The 20,443-nt window shown below is 40.3% G+C and overlaps 2 protein-coding genes across 3 annotated transcripts; one reads left to right on the top strand and one right to left on the bottom strand.

The window, feature by feature from the left end:
- The first annotated feature begins 37 nt into the window (after positions 1-37).
- SPCS1 (signal peptidase complex subunit 1) lies at positions 38-5,609 on the top strand. Of its 2 annotated transcripts, XM_080350550.1 has the most exons (5): positions 38-518; positions 1,135-1,194; positions 1,489-1,575; positions 2,397-2,560; positions 5,486-5,609. In XM_080350550.1, the coding sequence occupies exons 1-4, from the start codon at positions 123-125 to the stop codon at positions 2,517-2,519; spliced, it is 666 nt and encodes a 221-aa protein (XP_080206676.1). In that variant the 5' UTR covers positions 38-122; the 3' UTR covers positions 2,520-2,560; positions 5,486-5,609. The 2 variants fall into 2 exon arrangements, with proteins under 2 accessions (XP_080206676.1, XP_080206675.1); XM_080350549.1 differs by lacking the exon at positions 5,486-5,609 and having other exon boundaries at positions 44-518; positions 2,397-2,585.
- On the bottom strand, positions 2,713-19,973 carry NEK4 (NIMA related kinase 4). The gene is made up of 16 exons (XM_080350551.1): positions 19,737-19,973; positions 16,139-16,405; positions 15,021-15,218; positions 14,063-14,170; positions 13,328-13,482; positions 12,543-12,684; positions 11,318-11,743; positions 10,830-10,883; positions 10,459-10,602; positions 9,476-9,616; positions 9,022-9,088; positions 8,516-8,622; positions 7,489-7,577; positions 6,604-6,809; positions 4,859-4,992; positions 2,713-4,179 (listed from the first exon to the last, which is right to left on the bottom strand). The coding sequence occupies exons 1-16, from the start codon at positions 19,827-19,829 to the stop codon at positions 4,087-4,089; spliced, it is 2,424 nt and encodes an 807-aa protein (XP_080206677.1). The 5' UTR covers positions 19,830-19,973; the 3' UTR covers positions 2,713-4,086.
- Between the last annotated feature and the right edge of the window lie 470 nt (positions 19,974-20,443).

A 20,443-nucleotide genomic window follows, 5' to 3' on the forward strand; every position in this document is an offset into this window, starting at 1 on the left:
GATCCCGGAGAGGCGACACCGCTGGCGCCTCGCAACTGCCGGACGAAGGCCCCTCAGTCTGGGGTCCTGAGGCTCGAGGCCGCCGTTGCCGGGGAGACAGCGTCCCGCGCCGGCCGCTGCCGATGGCGGCGCAAGGCAACGACAGCGCCGAGGCGGTGGAGGCCGAGGCGGTGGAGGCCGAGGCGGTAGAGACCGAGGCCCAGGCCCGGGGCAGCGTGGAGCCGCTGACTGTAGCAGTAAACCAGCACCACTGGCCGTGGGGCGACGGGGCGGAGCAAGACTGGCGTGTTTCCGGCCAGCTCAGCAGGCTCCTGCCGCTGTTGCTGGAAGCGCAGGCACTCCTCGGGCAGCCGCTGTGCCTGCCCCGCGGGGCCTTCGCCAGCGCCGCGCCGAGCGACGCCAACAGCCGGCAGTCGCCGCCGGGCTCCGACGGGGAAGACACAGACAGCTCCGAGGACTGTGAGGAGCCGCGCTCCGCCGCCATGCTGAACATCTTCCGCTCCATCCCCACGCAGATGGTAGGGCGGCCGCGGGAGGCCCGGGCGCTGCGGGCGCTGCCCACCCGCGCGGTGCCGGCAGCTCGTGTGGGGAACCGCTGTGCGTCTGCGGCTCCGTGTAATTGCCGGGGCTTGCTCTGAAAATTCGAGCTTTAAGGTGCTGCACAATGCAGGTCACACACAGCAGTGCAGGGAAACCCCCCTGTACTTCTGTGTCTGTGCCGTGTACAACCAGAAAACAGTGTTCCCAGCGAGAGCCACGTTTCCTAAAGTCAGGCAAGCACAGGTTTTGCACATGCTCTCTTTTGTGGTGTCATGGCTTTTACATAGCAACACGAAGCTAACTACAATGGCATTTTGAACTTACATCACTTATCCTGAACAGACAGTGCTTCCTTTCATTTTTAGATGATGTGGTCGAGACTGTAGGGAATGAATTAAGTGATTTTAATTCAGTTAATTCTTCATTCTTTTACACTTGAAATCCAGACACTGTAATAAAAATAATACCAGTCTGTTTTGAAAGTTGAACAAAAAAGCTGAGAACCTGTGGTCAGGCTGACTCCAGGCTCTAACCTGAAAGAGTTTAACTAGTCTGTGTTTTGGGTAACTGACAAAAAAATATCTCTTTCCACAGGATTACAAGGGCCAAAAATTAGCAGAACAGATTTTTCAAGGAATCATTCTTGTCTCTGCGGTACGTATACTAGAACTATAGGTGATAACATACGGACTTCATTATTCTGATCTTACATACAAGGTTTTTTTCTGATTGTTTGGCTTAACTGGTTCACTAAAAGCTTTGGACAAAATCAGATTGGCTGTCATGGATCAAGACTTTTCTTCTTTAAATCTTTTACTTTCATTATTGGCCTATTATTTTGGAAACAAAGTTAGAAAGATGTATGAACTGTATTTTTCTACTTCTCCCCCGGCCTTTCAACTTAATCATGGCATAGGAAATGGTTTTGGTTTTGTTTTTTTTCCCCAGATAATTGGTTTCATCTATGGATACATCACCGAACAATTTGGGTGGACTGTCTACATAGTTATGGCTGGGTTTCTTTTGTCATGTTTGGTAAGAATTTTTTTCCCCAAACCAGAAAATATATGCACTATTTAACCTGAAATAATTGTTAAATTGGTATTTAAGTCAGATAGTTAATACATACTTTTATCTTTAGAAGTGCTTTACAAGCCAGTAAGTGCCTTTTCTCAAATCTCTTTAGAAGTGCTTTACAAGCCAGTAAGTGCCTTTTCTCAAATACTAGTAAGATCTTGGAGAACACTGCGATTTAATACTGCTACATAACATTTAATTGAAATGAAAAACTAATTCGGTGTCACTTTCACGTCAAGCTGACAGCATTGATAACAGAAAGGACTGTAAGGCTTTCTCTGGAGTAGTAGCTTGTCACAAAAATTTTTCAGCTGGCTGGTGCCAACCAAGGAAAGAGGGTAGAACACCAGTAGCGAGTTACAAGAGGAATTCCTTATTCACGCACACAAGGTGTCCCATTCCAGCTGGGGCACACAGAATGCAATTTCATGCATGGTTCTTATCAGTTACTTATCTGTGATGCTAGATAACGGGAGGGTTTCACAGAGGTGTTGGAGGGTGCTGGCGTAACCTCTGTAGTCCAGGGATATCCTTTTCTCTTCAGCATTTGTGCTTTCATTCCCCTCCTTGCAAGGAGCTGGGGTCCTTTAGCTAAGCATGGCTATGAGGTATACAATGTAACCTATACATATATGGATATGTATCTTGATACTATGAAACTGTGAACTTTAAAACTAACTGGTACAATAGTTAGGGAGTAAGATTTTCCTAACAAGCTGTACAGAACACTTATCCAGCGTCTTGATTTACATGTTCTGACTTCACTCCTTTTCTCTAAGCTAACCCTCCCTCCGTGGCCTATGTACCGCCGCAATCCTCTCCAGTGGCTACCTGTCCAAGAGTCAGGAGCAGAAGACAAGAAGTCAGCAGACAGAAAGCCAAAGAGACATGCTAAAAGCTAAAAACAATGTGGTTCTTCCTGCTGTTACTTCATTGAATTTTGGTAAATGCATTTCCACTGGGAGATACTTTTTGGTTTAGTGTGTGGTTCTTTTTTATTATTATTATGTTGTATACTACCACGAGTATACCAAGATCTGCAGAGAGCACAAAGGCTCTCTGTTTTGGCTGGAGTTTCAGTGAAGTCACTGGGAAGGCAGGGGTGGGCAGATTAACTTAAAAAGCTACTGGCGGTCACATCTCACTCAAGTATATTAGTAAAACGAACACAACAAATTAAATGAAGACTAGTTAAGCTGTTGCCATAGCTTAAAAGATAATATACAGCTGGACTTCTACTAAAATATTTTTCACTGTGTATAAAACAAGCTATCAGTAGTGTCAGGTTGTGACAAGCACTGTGAAACATGTATGCCATCATTCTGAAAAATGCTAAGAATTGAAAAGTGTTTTAGGATAGGAGATTGCAGAGTGGCATTTTTTTGTTTAAAATAAATTTGTGTAGGTGGAGAAAGTACCATCTTGGCTCAGCATAAAACAATAGCTCTTGACACCTGAGCGTTTAGCATGCAAGAGGCAGCAGGATCCACAGGTATTGCATGTTTTTACTACTCACTGCCACGCTGGTGTCCCTCAGAGGTGTGGGAGGTTACAATATTTAAGCTGGAGGCATGAAAGAGACAGGCTGTTCATTTACAATTTTATTTTGCAAAATCAATTCCCTTTTCAATTCTTTATCCTTTAAAAAGAACACATGCTGTTTCTGTAGTGATAGCACATGACAATGCTTCGGTGTGTGTAGCAACACAATCTCAATGCAAAGAAAGGAAAAAAGCTCAGATGCCTATTTCCCTAAATGACCATGGTCTTGAGCACTTTCGTCCTAAAAGGAATTAGTATTTTTAAGGCAAAGGGATTTCTCCAGCTGGGACCATGGTAACCATGGCTGTGTTCCTTTCAAACATTTCCAGACTTATTTTACCCAGTTACCAAATACTTTCCACCACCTTGGTGACTGCCTTAGCAATACGACACAAAAGCAAAGGCATCAATGCAGCACAACCACCTCCTTTAGTACTTGCCAATTTACAGAACCCAGAGGGATCTTGGTGCTACAAAAACTAGTAATTGTTTCTTCCTGCTAAATTTTCATAACTATTTGATGTAATAGTTTATAACGTATCACACTGTAGCCTTGGCATAGATTTTGTTACCATATTTAGTATATGACCATACTTGAAACATTTTGCTATGACAAATTCAAATGAAGATGTCTTGTTTTGACACTCTTTTGTATACAAAACTTGGTATCTGTCCCTCTGCATCTATAAAAAGCAACCTTTAAAAAGTTTCAGTAAGAGAATAAAAACTAAAAAAAGTTTCTCTTCTGAGAAAGTGATACCCCGGTTCACATTTTAACATGAAAAAATATTACTACAAACTGTAACTTTTTGCAAGTTCACCTCCTTATTCCAGCAAAGGAGGTTAATGGATAAACATGCTTTGTAAACTGGTCCAGTCTATCAGACGAGCTATAAACAGTCCTTTTCTCTAAGGAAAGTGTTCTGGTCAGAACTTCACATTTTCTTCAAGAAATTTCAAATGACGTACCTTCGCACTGTAACTTCTATACTTGTCTCCCATGTGCTCCCGCAACTGCAGCTATTTAGAACACAAAAAAACCCACATAATTTGACATTGAAAAAAGTGGGAACCGCCAAAATATTAACAAAAAAAATACCAAAGCACTCAGCTGAAAGCAGCATGTGAAGAACGACAGCAGAGATGGAAGAGCCTTTGTTTTTTGAAGGGAAGAGAGTTCTAAATCTCACCCAACAATTTAAAATATATATCAGATCTTCAGGGGTTATATGTGCAGTATTTTATTTATTTGTAACCAAATTCTGAATCAATTGAGCTGGAGGTATTGCTCACTCATCTCTATTAGGAATAGACATTAAACTGTTTCTCACTTGGGATATAAGGGGCAATAGGCAAAGTAATGTGAGGGCAAATAATTACAGTTCAAAATAAATTATTATTGGAGAAATACCACAGAGTAAAATTATTTGCATCCCTTGCATCTTCCACAAACTTGGGGTGCAATTCTGAGGCTCTGATGCTTTCTGAAGAATTTGGAATGAAACATAATCTACATTCAGAATCAAACTTTTTAAAGAAAATGACAATATACTTAGGCCCTTGCCTAACCATTTTTGGAATCAAGGTTTGCACTACTATGTTATCTAAAGGCAGGAGAGAGGTGAAAGGAAGTAAAGACCCTGTTCATTTATCTAGATTTATAATGAATTTTTAAAATTTTATTATGAAAGATATTCACCTCTCTTTTCACTTCATCATCTTCTTCCATGATGCTGTACGCCTTCTCAAGAAGTTTCACTCCCAGTCCTTGCACCACATCAGATCGCAGGATTTCAACCATCCTCCTAAACTTGGCAGGAACCGATAACTTATCTATATTAAAAAAACAAAACAAAACAAATCACCACCAACAAATCAATGCAGCAGTAATTACTCTCAGCATAGTCAATTCTCATCCTCTATGCAGAAGCAGAATATGGGACAACATTGTATTACCAGAGTATTACCACAGAATTCCAGCTGACCATTTGCATGCAGTAACTGCTGAGCTGAACCGGCTGGCTAGAACGATCAACAAACACAGTGAATGAGAAGCACTTAGACACTAACTCTAAAGACACCAGACGGTACACAGACAATGCAGACAAAGTTTGCACAATTAGGTCCCTGTAACTTTGTTTCAGGTGGTTCCTGTATACTATATTGCTTTTTGTTCAAATAATATTTGCACTATTCTCTAACACGACACCACCACCCAAATATTGTAAGAATAATTCAATCACTTGTACTTACAGCAAATATAACGTTTAGCCACTGTAAAACACTAATGGCATCATTTCTGCCATCTGCCCATTTGTCTCAACAGCCTTTGAATCTTTTGCTCCTCAGCTGTCGCTGCCAACAGGAGACAGTGTCATTTTTTAAGAGGAGGCTCCATTAGGAACTGAACTGAGAACTCTAACTTGCTCTTTTAATCACTGCCATCCCCAACACTCCTTTTGTAGGATGGACCACCTTCTGAAAATAAAATAGCTGATCTAATTAAAATAAATGTCAGCTTAGAAATGCAGTAGCCCTGTAATCTCAAATGGTAGTAAGTAAAGAGCTGGAGGATCTCACTATATAATACTTAAGAGTGAGAAAAATGGACAGAAAAATACCAAAGTTTGTACCTCCAACATTCTGTGATACCTGTTTAGAGACAAACTCTGGAAATGTATTTTACTTTAGCTATGCAGAATCAACTTAGAGCGAAATCCAGTGTTCTCCCACTGCTTTGCCTACCACCTGGACTGATTAGAAATACAATCTTTATCACTTAAAACAATAAGCACAAGAAGGTCTGAGACTTCAGAAACCTACCCTCAGCTTTTGCATTTGTTGTATAGTAAGAACAGTCATAGCAAATACAATTTTTTTGCTTGCTTTTTGGAATACATATACATACTTACGGTCTAAACCAGACCTTAAATATGAAAAGTGATTCAATTCTTGCACTTGTACCCATAGGAAAAATAAGCTTGTTCAAATTCTGAAGTGAGAATGAACTTCTATACTCATACAAACATCTGCTGTGTTCATAGAACCTTGTGTACAATTTCAGCTTTATCCATCATTCACAAAGCTTCACAGCTATCAGATCTTTTGAATGTCTTTAAAATCTTATTTCAAAATACTCAACTGCAACCTTTCATTTTGGAAGCTTTTACGTATAAGTCACATGTGGAAAAAAATCTTATTGCAGACCAGCTTTTTCTCTTCATTAATAATTATGCAGATTGATCACACATTCCTTTCATTGGCAAGTAAACAACAGCTAGAGCAGTTTCACACAAAAATTATTTAGGAAGATGTTTACTTCTATAAGCATTGTTGGGACTTGAGACAAAGTAAGAGTGGATTGTCTGCTGTTGACCGCTAGCAGTTTTTCTTTGGTTCTTAACAGCTGACAGCCTTTCATTTAAAGCAATAACACAAACAGACCTGAAGGGATCTCTTCAAATTTTAATTCCTCTGGTTCATCAGGTGATTTTCCATGCAAAATCAAAGTGTCTCGATATTTTCTATGAAGTTTAAACTCTGGGGCTGGATTTGAGGTTACACAGTATTCAGAGTTCTCCTTTGAGTCCATTTTCAGTGTCCGTGTCATCAGCTGCACCAAGTCATTCATTTCATTCATGCTGCTTTTACTAGTAGAGGAGAAATAAGATGTAATTCAGTCGGTATTCATGATACAACTTCCACCTTGCATTCAAAGGACTTTCAGTAAATTTAGTGACATCCTGCTAAGTATTCCATGTTAAATTATGTCTGTGGTGCAGTTTTATCTCTAGAACATCAGCAGTGTTTCACCTAACAAAGGCTCAGAGCCCATTCACCTCACAACAATTCACAGCCCTATTGGCTACTGTTACCTGTGTAGCTGCACCTGTTGTCATGCAACAAATATTTTTTTTGAAGTTGTTTACACTGACAAAATCAGAAATAAATTCAGCCTCATTCACAGTGGAAAGGAAGCACATTGGCACCTTTTAAGTTATGCTTTTAACGCATCCTGACAGTGCATATGCTTTGATGTTGGAAGGCTGGTTTCCTGAGAAGCTACAGTTGACAAAAACCAGAGGTGCACAACCACATGTCCCCAAAAGTTCAGCATGGGAGGTTTATAGTTACAGAAAGACAAAAATTAAATAGAGTTTGCTTTCTTTATGCATCACATATTTCTTGAAACACTCACTATGCAGAGATTAAGTGTGAAAGCAATTCCTGCCATATTTTTTTCGCTCCAAGTCGAGGTCCAATATAGCAACGAAAACTCTTGCACAGTATTAAACAAAACTCTTGCACAGTATTACACAAAATGCTTACTTCTCCTTGGAATCCCCATCAGACTTATCTGTAGAGCTTGTGGAAGAGCTTAACTCATCATCAGACAGGCAATGGGCTTCTCTCTTTCTCTAAATGAAAAGGTAATAAATGATAAAAATTTGAATAGCCAAAAGTAAATTATCAATATGGTATTAATCATTTTTCTTACATGGAAAAAACCCTTTCAACAAGCATATTCTTACAGACTCAGCTTGATAATATTTAAAAAGTGTAACCTTTGGGTTTAGAAACAAGCTAATAGACTGGACATCATCAAAATACTTTATGAAATGCTTATTTGACTAGCGTTACATCTCAGTCATGCAGTTTTAACCATTTTAACCACTATAGATGCTTCAAAGTGGCTCTTAAAAACAACTGAATCACAGATGTCTGTCAGTTCTTAGCCAGCTATATTATAGAGTTATTACCCTGTCTATTGGTCTTTAATACACATTTAAAAATAATATTGAAATAATTTTTTATCAGTTCAGTAACTTCCCAGCATTCTCTAAAATACACAAAGATTTTAACCACTTGTGTCTCTACAGTCTTGTGTTCAGTGTGTAGCATAATATGCCAAAACATCACTAGCATATGCACATACTACTAGCGTGTACTAACCTTATGTAATCTCACTTCATGAATGCAGATGAAGTTTTTGCATTTAGGTATCAGTTATAAACATACACACACAGGTAAAACATGCAAAGTACCTTCCAAAATAAAATAAACACTAATTTTGAGAGCCCATAGCAATCAGTAAGAGATCCCCAGTCTTCATCTCTGACAAGAAGAGTGAAAATGCACAGTGAGCCTGGAATGTTGAATTGATCTAGTCCAACAAAAACATGGATTAGAGATCCGTACTCTACCCCAGATTTATAAAGCAGTATTTACAAAAAAACTGTGCACTCTTATTGACTGAGTGTTTCTTCCACACATAGTTGGAGTTTTTTTAAATATCACTTTCTTCCCAAATTGTGCCTACATTTAAATATTTCAAAAGCAGGTGACCCCAGTTTACCTGAGAAATACTGGGATCTGATGAGGTCTGAGCAACTTTAACGTGATTTTCCATATGTAATTTTGCTTCAACTAGTGCACTATTTGATGTTCGTCTTGCTGGAATCACTGGAAGGATGACATTTTTACAATATTTACAACTTAGCTGCATGTATCTTGAATTAGTTTCATGCTCATGCAAGACAAAGTCTATCACCTGGCAGAAGACAGGCAGGCAGGTATTCTGCCAAGAGAAAACACTGAAGCTTCTATCTGAAAGGTGTATATTCTGCACTTCATGTGCATTTCAAAGACAAGTTGTCACCACTAAACACAATTGAACATAACTGAATAAGGGTAGAAAACTACAGACATGTTAACAGAAATTTTTACTTAACACAGAACTAGAACCTTAGTGAATCTTTTTGAAGATGTTAGTGAAGAACAGACAGCAAGTTATCATTTCTTCATAAAGAAGTTATCAGCCTACTTATACATAGAATGCTAACATGCAAACATGAACATTACCAGAAGGAAACACCTCTTCCTGAGACTGTTTCAGCCTCCTTCGTTCTCTTGCTGACAAGGGCCGCTCCTTCAAAAAAAGTTAATCTGATATTAATTAGCAACTGTCACAGTGGTTTTTGTTACCTAATCACCTATAAAGCAAAAAAAAACCCCTTTTTCAACTGACTTGGAAGAAAGAGCTCCTACAGTAGACCTTCTGATCAGCTAACAAACGCTAATTATTTACTATGAAACAGTCTTGGTCAGTGAGACTAATGTCCACTCTAGAAAAGGAGCTTCTGACCTCTCTGACCTCCCTGGTTCAGCAAGGCAGCTTCTCATCCCACACTGACCAGGTCCTTGACAAGACTTTCATTAGGTAGGAAGCTACTATATGTTTCTTTACTCACTGTGCATATACTCAGAGAACAAATAGCTCAGACAAAAATAAGCTGAGACAACATTCAGCACTAACCTTTGAAATGGCAGCTTGGTTGGTTTTCGTGCTATTTACAGATTCAGAGACTTCAGCACCACACTGCTCTGCACACTTCTGTGTCGTCTCTGTGTTCCCATCAGAAGGAAAAGGTAAAGGCCGAGGAGCACTTGCTCTGAACTTGAAAGAGAAAGGAGCAAGATTTTATACCTTTTAATACAGAAGTTAAAACACTCTGTGGTCCAGAAGACTTTCTTCAATGGTAAGGCTGGATGCCAGAGGTTTTGGATCCTACCGTCACCTCTTCACATCTCCCAAATTCATCCTTTCCTCTCCACAGCTCTGCTTGCATTCACCTCCCTTGTTTCCACCTCTACATCTTGCCCTCCAGACTATTTTTCAGCCAATGCCTTAGCAACAACTGTCCCCACCCTCAAAGAGCAAAAAACAAAAGAAAACCAGGATATCATACTGAAAGCCAATCACCCTCTTCTCTGTCCTTGTATAGCTGGTGCCCTTCCCCAAAGAAATCTCTGCTCAGTGTGGAAGCATTGACAGGAACCCTATTCTATGTCCATGACAAGATTTTCTTCCTCGAGTTTGCACTCATAAGCTCAGAGCAGCCATTACATGTCTCTTCTAAAGTACTAGCAATCTACTACTCACTACAAGTAGCCTTATCCACAACAGTCAGGAAAAGTACTGTTATGTATTCTGCAGTCACAAACAGTGAGAAGTCCTGATGCGAACTGCCAGGAAAGACCATGGCACAGCAAAGGTGAAGCCCACAGTTCACTGTTTCTTCGTGCCCACCTGGCTCACCCACCTCCCACCTATGAGGGTTACTGAGATTTCCATGGATTTGCACAGGCGGCTTCTAAAGGACATCCTGAGCATCCTGCATTTTGTTACCAATGTAGTTATACAGATACAAAAGCAGCATTAAACCCACCATTTTTTTAAAAATAGGTCCCATTTTCAAAGAGTAAAAAAGAGGATAATTATTTTTTGGGTATCTGCACCTTGTCTGAACAGACTTCAGCCAGCTCTCTTCTCTTCTGCCGTCGCTGCCGGGAGAGAGAGGGTTCACTGACGGAACTATGAGGCTGCAAGTGGGAGGCAATTTTTTCCTGAGCACCTCCTGAAGCTCCATGACAGACATCATCCTGAGAAGTAAAGGTATATATTTTTAAATGCAGACATGCCATTTCCAGATTTACACATACACACTTAAAAAAACAATTAACACACACCACTTTACTATTTGGACTGCATCCACCTTAACATATCACAGTTCCATCTACAATAAAACCCTTACTTGATAGACAGTTAGAAAAAATACCTGCCCTACCAGCATTTTAAAGATACTAAACCTTCAAAGGAGGACACTTACTTGAATTACAACAGGAACAAATGGTGCTAGCAGCTTTTCAGTAGAATCCAAGCTCTACAATATATAATGATTTCTCATTAGAAAGTGTGTACAAAAATCTCATTGTAGACCAAAATGTAATGAAAATACTATCACCACCTATTAATTCCCCATCCAATTCAGGACCAAGTCGAGATTAGCCAGGCCTACTTGGAACACAGAACAAGGAGGTTACAAAACTATTCTTACCATCTCTCAGCTGGAAAGGAAAATTGTTGTTCCCTGTAAAAAACAGAATTTCCATCATGTAGATGCAAGCCTGAAACTACTTCACTGTGTTGCCTTTGCAAACCTGAACACAAGGCTCCTAACTACTTAAGCATCTCAATAATTGTATCAGTAGCATCCTATTTTGACAGAAAAACGTGCAGCAGTTCTCTAAATGTTAAGAGCTGGCCATTAGTTAAACCTATTTCAAAGTCTATTTCATGTAAACATTAATGTATTACCAGGTCAGTTTGCTTTTGGTCTTTTGAGATAGGCTGCAGGAGTTTCAAAGTGTCACCATCTTCTTCTATAGCATCAACAGAAGACTCCTCAGACTCAACATTTTCAGCTTTAACGGCTCCCTTTGCTCTTTGCTGTAGTCCATCTTCCTTAATTGGTGGGCTACTGGATGTTATTTTAGAATTGCCTCGAACATTTAAATACTTTGCTTTATTATTCTCTGGAATATGCTCACTGCCATGCTTCTCACTTCCACACTTCATATTTTCAGATGGTAAGATATCAATATTCACTTCACTAACTGTAGCTAAGGAGTCTCCCAGGTTGTTCAAATCATTATTGCTTGGTTTTCTTTCCAACTCAACACCTGCTTTCTCTGAGGGGCAACATTTGGTGGCTTTATATTTGATGATGTGGTCTTCTTCATTCTAGAATTAAAAGAAAAACAAAAAAAATTAATTACTTTTTGGTATTATGCACATACAAAAGAATACTCTAAGCACCGAAGGAAATCCATCAACATACCAGAACACAGAAACTGCAATGAAATTATGATCAATTACAGATTAAGAGCCTCAAAAAAGCAGCAACCCACATTTGAAAAGAGATACAGGCTGCATTTGCAAATGACCTATTTCAGGTATTGGTTCATACATATGCAGCACACCTACTTTTCAGCAGGACCATGAAAATAAAGTTGTATTGCCAAATACCAAGTTTTTAAGATGTACTTATACCACATACATTCAGTATTTCAGCACTGAAAGCTTAAACCCAGACAAGCAGACTCATTACAGAAAATAAAAAACATGCACAAGATGAAGCATTAAAAGGTTTGTTCTAAGCACTGGAAAGAATTCCAACAATAAACAATTTTTGATTGTAACTACAATTACTTTTTTCCAATCAAAACAATATATTTAAAAATTATTACCACTTGTCATCAAATATTTGAATACATATTTGACCTGCAATACTCTGAGTGACCTACAAATGAAAAACTGCATGTTGTTTAGTTAACATCTTATAGTTAGGATATTGCAATTAGTTTTACTGATCCACAGTCTCTTTATTTACTTCCACTTTTGCCTAAACACAATTCCTTCCTTAATACAAATTTTACACATTCCTAAAAATCAGATTTATGTTATCACGAATGCTCAAGGCACTTCTTACACAATGAAGATTTTCTGTAGAAAAAGTGTTTAAAAATATATATGTACTCACAACTTTGTATTTCCTGGCTTGCTCAGAGCAGTGGTTTTGGTGTTGAACATTCCTGCTATGAGATTCGTCCTTCATTGAGACCACAGGGCAAGGATCTTTAGATTTAGAATCCACTGTTTTCTTATGACTCCTGGCTGCTTTCCTGCAAAGAAAGTAAGTTATTCATTCAATCACCAAGACGTTAAGATGTTTCCTTAGATTATACTAATTAAAAAAGAAAATCCACTCCACTAAACAGCTTACAGAGTGTGCACAACATAATCATTTTAATCTCCATCAAAGGAGCTTAAAAACACCATTCAGACTCTGCCAGAATCCTACACTTGCTCTGCACAGCACCAAGATCAGTCCTATCTGAGACACAAACATAATTGACTAAACCTGACAAAGAAAAATTATTTTATCAGTGAATATCAAAAGGAACTTGATGTCACAACTCTGCTGATAAATGGCCTCAAAGAACCATATGAAAATATGTATATTTATATTTCCTATCACTTCCTTGAAAATATTTATGCTACTTTTTTTTTTTTTTTAACTGTGAATAAACTGTGCAGTCCTAACCATTGCACAGCCTTATTCTGCATTTGCAAGAAAAACTAGTTCCCATTCTAACTCCCTCCATTTCTCAATGAATCTGATGAAACTCATGTGCTCACATGCTTTGGAACTGCACATAGCAGACCAAATTTTCTTCTGCTACAAAAAATAGGAAAAGTTATAAAGCACAGACCACAAGTAACGTGAGTATTTTGCACAGAATCACTGAAATGAAAATATCTTACGCCTTTGTGGCTTCCAAAAACAAAGAAATCTGGTGCTTGATGTAAGGCTGTCGCAGTATGCTTTTCACACTGGGTCTTTCCTCAGGTTTTTTACTGAGCATAGTTCGTATTATTTCTACCAACTGTGGGCTGTAATCCTTTGGCATGGGTGGCAACTGTAAAACGGAAGGGAAGTCTGATATTATTTAATATATTTGCCAATAGGGGCTACATACTTTGCATTAAAAACAGTTGCATTGTTCATATGCTGAAAGTTACCCAAGTGCTTAACCTCAAGCAGAATACAGAAATTGTGTTTTGTCTAAGAACTGTTCGTCATTTTTTAATATCTGCAGTTAAAGTTCTGTGAATAGGCTTAAAAGTTTATATAGAATAAATCCATGTTAACTTTATTATATGCCAAAGCAAGACGGACACTTCAGTAAGCTAGTGTTACCTAAGAGGAAAATGGCCTCACAGGAATAGTGATTTAGTTCTTTGCACAATATTTAAACCAGAAGCAAATTAACCAGCATACTAGGTACACAAAAGGGTAACTAAAATACCTACAAATGAGTAATTCCCCAGGTCTGATATTACATCATACACCACCATGAAATACTGGTCTTACAACATACATGATGATGCACATAACATGCAAAATATTTCTAACTCCATGCAATATTTGATTGGAAAAGATAATCTCAAATTCTAGACAGAAAGTCTAAGCACAGAAAAAAATGTCAAAGCTTTTACCTTTCCTTCAATAATTCGATAAACCAAAGAGTTCATGTCTTTAGCATTAAAGGCATGTTTCAGTGTAGCCATTTCATAAACGCAGCAACCTAATGCCCAAACATCAGACTGAAAAAAAGGGGAAAAAAAAAGTTTTGGGAACTTTGAATTCATTGTAGAAGTTTTATCTCCAGACTTATTCACCTGCTTTCAAAGAGGCCTTTAATGACAGTAAACTAATTAAGACCAAACTCCATTGCAAACTTTTGGCTTCAGTCTCACTCTTATTTGTGATTTTGATCAACTGAATTATTTTCTTCCAAATATCATCACATTTTTCTGAAGTGTAGAAAGTTGCTGTTTGTAGGGGGTTTTGTTTGTTTTCTTTTTAAGTACAATATTGATTCTAACTGGCAAATGAAAATCTTTTGATTTTCCATGGAAGATCAGTTTCCCCTCAGGTGTTGCTCATGTTTGTGGTACATCTGGTTTGCAGAAAGAGCTGAACAGGTACACAAGAGCACATTTGCTTTACTTTGTTATATTTTAAATTCACAGCAACACTGCTTATTTCTCTACTCTCCTTTTTTTTTTTTTTAATGCTGCTGTCATGTCTAATACAGAGTTTTGAGCATAAAGCTTCCTGTCATATCATCAATTTCGAAAATGCAGCTATCTAACAGAGACTGATATTTCTGTTTACACTGGCGTGCTGCGATAGGTACGGGCAGCCTGCCGAACGCCTTGGCTGTGAGAACTTACCATACACTATGAATTCCCACCTACTGCAGCAAATACAGTTCCAGAAACAAAGGCCCCTGCTAATCTCTCCCCTAATTTTTGTTCGATCTTTGGGGACATTAAAAAAAGTCTGAAGCAATATGAAATTAAAGACAATAGATAAGATTATAAAGTTCTCAGACAAACAAAATAAGTTGCCTAACAAAACAGAAACGACATTTGCATTCTCATACTCTACCTTGTAGTTGTAGGGTTTGTGGGAAAAGAGTTCCGGGCTCATGTAGTACGGTGTCCCTATGAGAGTGCTGGCCATGTCGTACTGGTTTTCCAACACTCTGGCTATTCCTAGGTCACCCACTTTGATTATATTTGTTCGTGTCAGAAAAACATTTTGAGTTTTAAGATCTCTGTGCAGGATATGCTTTTCATGCAAATACTGGAGGGAAAAAAAACACCAACAAACAAACACATAAATAGAGTTAAGTAACTTTTAATTGGTTCTTCTACACTGAAAAGTAAAATCATATTACACAAGTCAAAGAGGGAAAATACGAGTGCAGAAAAGACACAACCACTGCTGTCAAAGTCAGGAGCGCCCCAGCTAAAGATAATAGTAGTGAATTAACGTTCAGGGTGACTGAAACAGACACAAATCCAGAACCTAGCATTGCATTAGTGAAATCATCCTGTGTGGCTCTAACAAGCCAGCACGAAAGAGGAAACAGAAATCTAAAGTTAAGACTCAGACTTTAATTTACTTCCTGCTGCCTCCATTTCTTGACAGTTATTTTTTAGTCTTCAGTATAAAACTTCAGTCAAAAACCTCATGTGTGCTTTGTGTAAACAGGGATAGGAAATCAGTCTCACAATAAACAAGACCAGGCCGTACTGTAGACTTGTGTATGACTGGCCACGACAGGTAGCTTGGAAATACAACTTTCTGTACAATTTCTTAGTGTCAACATGCATATCTGAATGGTTTTCAACTTTGATAACCTCCAAATACTGAAGTTCAACAGACTGAGATAAGATTTAACAGAAGTGATGAATTAGTAGTCTAAACTTTCAAATCAGAGAAGCATTCCAGACTAGAACTACAAATACCCTGGAGGTTGCCACTGTCTACTGTGATAGAGATGTAGACGTAAAATATAATAGCAATTTCTTACCTAAAATAGTAAGTTAATTTGACTGCAATGACCTGTGGATTTTTAATGTGCTAATAAACATAGTACTTAGATACTAGCACAGCCAATCTGGAATTCAAAATCTGTCCACCAACTGTGGAATTTTTAAATGCAAAAAGAGACAAATTAAACTTATATCTGAAGGTGACTAAGTTACACTTTATTTTACCTGCAGTGCCATGGCAATCTGGACAAACCACTCCACCACCTGATTCTCAGGCAAAAGTTTGCCCTTCTGCTCTTTAAGTTTGTGGTACAGATCTCCTCCCTCGCAGAAGCCCATGACAATGTAGAGGAGCCCATCCTCCCCCTGCCAGGACTCTCTGTAGGTCACTATGTTCGGATGTTTCAGCTGGGATAACAACTGTGCTTCTTGTTCTGCTGCTTTCCTCTCTCGGCTGGAAGCGTTTTTGAGGTTTAACTTTTTGATGACATACTGTAAAAGAAATTGCAAGACATGAGACACAAAGTAACTACGCACAAGCCCTGGGAAATTCCCCAAATCTAAGGGAAACACAGTATTTGAAATCTCCATGCATTATTCTGTACAGAGATTGCAATTTGTCTAGCAGTTATACATCACTTCTACCATTATGTTGTAAAAATTGAACAGGTGTGCCTATTCTGGTAAAACTCTGCACAGGAATTTTGTGGTGTTTTGTGGGTTTTTGGCTAATATTCACATTTATCTTTCCCTCTTGCCCCCCATTGTAAATGTATGTCTATCATTTCTTAAGCCTGAAATACCTGTTCGTGCATCACACTCTCAAAATGTGCCATTTCAACTTACTTTCAATATACTTTAAAAATATAATAGCATTAAAGAAAGTATGCAGTCACATGCAAAAAATTTAAATGGATGTCTATGATAAAAGTCGTCTGGCTAGACAATTTTGCTCTTCTCTCCTAGAAAAGCCAAGCTCAACTCTTTACATTTTATTTTAAGTAAAAGTGGACTTTCCCTTTTGCTTCTTCAAAAATGAAACATATATTCTTTGTAAAAAAAAGAGAAACTCAAGAAATAACATCTCGCAACTTTGGTGAATATAGATCATATATTTGAAACTCAAAAGAAGTTATTAAAATATCAGTTCCAAGGTTCAGATTACAAATTCTTCATTTTCATATTCACAAGAAACATCTAACAGAGCTGAATTTCTGAACGCGCAGAACATGCTGCTGAGCTTTTCAGGTCTGTTCATTCTCTTCTTAAAGAACCTGCACCTGGCAGAAGAAGCTCCAGGCAGAACTGACCTGGGACTAATGACTTTGTACAAAAAGCCTACAAAACACTGAAGCACAGGGGAATAGGAAAAAGCTTCCATCAGGAGAAGAAATGGAGTGAGCAGAGATGCAGCCAGAGGGTTGGTACATTCAGAGGCACATTGAAAAAATACTTTCTCAAAAAACCTGAAAGCAGATCTAATTTGCTTTTTTGAAAACTTGCCTTAAAAGCACCAGATAACCATTAACGATCTGTTGCGTTTATGAGTTTCTGCATAGGCAGGCTTAAACGTATTGAAGAATCACCTATTACAGGGCAATAGAGACTCTTGGCCATACTGAGAGAATGAAAAGGTCTTATGCTCGATCCTAAATTTCTTTCATTCTGTATTAAGATGGGTTTAGAATTTTTTAGAACTACAGAAGAAAGCTCTTATTTACTTTCCTAATATACACTACATCAAATGTATTTGTAAGGAATTTCAGGTTTTGGCAAAAATATAATTGAGGCTGCTAATGAGATAATAAAATCCATAGCACACATTCGTCATACACGGCACCAATATTTAGGTCTGACCTGGTGTAAATTTTGCGGTCATCACTTTTAGGGCACCAGCTTTCCACAGAACAATCACGCCGTGGTTATACACCTGACCCCACTCTTACCCGAGAGCTTTTAAATGGAAACACCAAAGAAAAGAAAAATTATCTACTCGATTTTGGTGCCCTTGGCAATTGCAAAGGGTGTCTGCTCCCCAGGCTGGCCGTATTAATTTAGTCCAACACACTAATTAGTGCTGAGGAAGACTGCCCTCCATATAGCAAGGGAACCAGTTATGCAGAAAACAACAGTACCTCATGATTTTGCATTTCAGAAATCTGCTGGATGTTAGGCAAGCTCCTCGGTTCTTACAACCTGTGACAAGGTACAGCTCTCAAGGGGAATATAACAAAAGGAATTGTGTACAGCATCATCTTAGTTTAAAATAAAATAGAAATGCTATAACTACTGTGTTCAATGTGACAAAGCTTTTAGCTTTGTATCAGCATTTGTCTTTACATGATATACTACCAAAATGCAAAAAGCATGCATACAGCCTAACTTAAATCTGGCATTGGTTATATTTGGTTTAATGAGCATGTTATCTTGGCAAGATTCCCACAAAGTCTCTTGTAATGCTCTTCTGCTTTATTTGATAGCAAATTTTGTACAAATTGGGGGGTTTTTTGCTTTAAACACTTGGAGCCACTTGACCTTCACAAAAACAAACAAACAAACAAACAAACCCCACAACACCAACAAAAAAACCCACTGAGCTGTTCACAGCAAATACGCTTAAATAAAACATGATTTCTTTCACAGAACATGCAGCACTATGCCAAAGCACAACAAAAAAATCCTGATCTTCCTGCTACAGAACAAAGTTCATAAAAGTTGGCAAAAGATAAGACACAGTAAAAGGCATCAAATATTTAAGACAAAATAACAACGATAAGGAAGCAAGGCTATTGCAAATGTTCACGATCAGCAGCACGACAAAGAGGTGAAATCCAAGGACCTGTATGGGGTTGAAAGCGACCCAATGCGCTGTTTGCTTTTAGGACGATGAGGATGGCAACACTGGGGACACTGGACTCTGCACCGCGGTGAGTGGCCTGGAGGGAACAAGTGCTGCCTTCACAGCCCCCAAACCCGCGGGTCAGAGAGATTCAGCCCCAGGTTCCCTCCCCACACAGGACATGAGCCCTGACAGCACCGCGCAAAACAGCCCTCCCAGCACACCCAGCCAAACCCCGGGCACCAGGCTCACCCCAGGCTTCTGCAGTGCTGCTCTGTGGGTGTGCTCCGTCCCCTTTGCCTTACCCTCCTGCATTTCCTACCAAACACATCTGCTTTGGCCAGGCAAGACAGGTTACATCAAACTTCTGACAAAAAGGCAAAGAACCCAAACGCCTGCACTTCAACTCTGACATAACCAAAACTTTGCCAGGTCCTGCCCCAGTCGATCTAGCAAACACAAGGCCCATCTCCCTCCAGCAGAGCTGATGCCAACACAAGTCAATGCCAGAAGCTGCTTTTTCCATCCTTGCTGTCATTTTAATCTCCATCACACGTACATGTCTTAAAGAGACCAGGGGCCAGGAGGACCTTCTCTGCTTCACGCTGAGAAGAGCAGCTGTGTTTTCCTGTCGCCCAAAGGGCTGTCAAAGCTGGGCTTTCCTCCCCAAAGCAGGGCATCACACCTTTGACAAAACAATAAGGAGTTCTATTTAAATCTTTTAAGAGTGAGGATTTGGCAGGGTGCTGTTTGGATATTTTTTGAGATTAAAAGGGGTTTAAAAAAAAAAAAAAAAAGTCTTCTCCACACCTTTAATAAAAGCCTTCAGAGACAAGGGAGGCAACAGGAACACCTGGACGGGCAAGCACAGCTCGTGTGGCTGCGGCCGCACCTCAGCCCCGGCTCCTGGCCACAGCCGCACCGCGACACCGGCCACGCACCCGCACCAGGCCCGGCCGTGCCCCCGCACCAGGCCCTCGGTACCTGCTTGCTGTCCTGCTGGTGCCGCACCAGGCTCACCTCCCCGTAGCTGCCCTTCCCCACGGCTCGGAGGAAGCGGTAGGCAGCCAGGGGCATCCTCCCGCGGCCCGGGCCCGCTCAGTGCCTGGCGGCCGCCGCGACCCGCCCGCCCGGCAGCGCGGCCGCCGCTGCCATAGAGATGCCGACAGCTCCCCACTGCCATAGAGAGGACGCCGTGGCGGCGCGCAGAGCGGACGGCCGCACGTCTCTATGGTGCGAGCGCCCCGCAGCGCTGCGGCGGCCATTTTGGAGGCGGGTGCGGCGGCCATGTTAAAGAGCGGGCAGGGAGGTGCGAGGCGGGCGCTGAGCCGCAGCTTTTCCCTCCCGAGAAACAACGCCGTTCTCTCAAAAACGGTGTGTAACGAGAGTCCGTGGCGTGCTGCTCCATGAGACCCGTGAGCTGAGCCCCAGGGAAGGCTGGGGACACAGTGACGGGCCTGTGGGCAGCTGTGCCACAGCACCCCCAGCACCGCCGCCCTGCAGAGCCGCCCTGCCACCCTCCGGTGCAGCACAGAACTGGTTTCAAAGCTCCAGGCTGCTTTAAAAGACGCTCCTGGAGCTGTCCTGTGGGCCTCGCATGGCTGTGCCCCTCAGCAAGCTGCCTGCAGGAACACCAGGAAATACCTCAAGTTCTGTAAATTTTGTTATCGCTGAGCATTTAACCCCCAGTC

Source organism: Nesoenas mayeri (assembly GCF_963082525.1).
Source record: "Nesoenas mayeri genome assembly, chromosome: 10".
Classification (NCBI taxonomy): Eukaryota; Metazoa; Chordata; class Aves; order Columbiformes; family Columbidae; genus Nesoenas; species Nesoenas mayeri.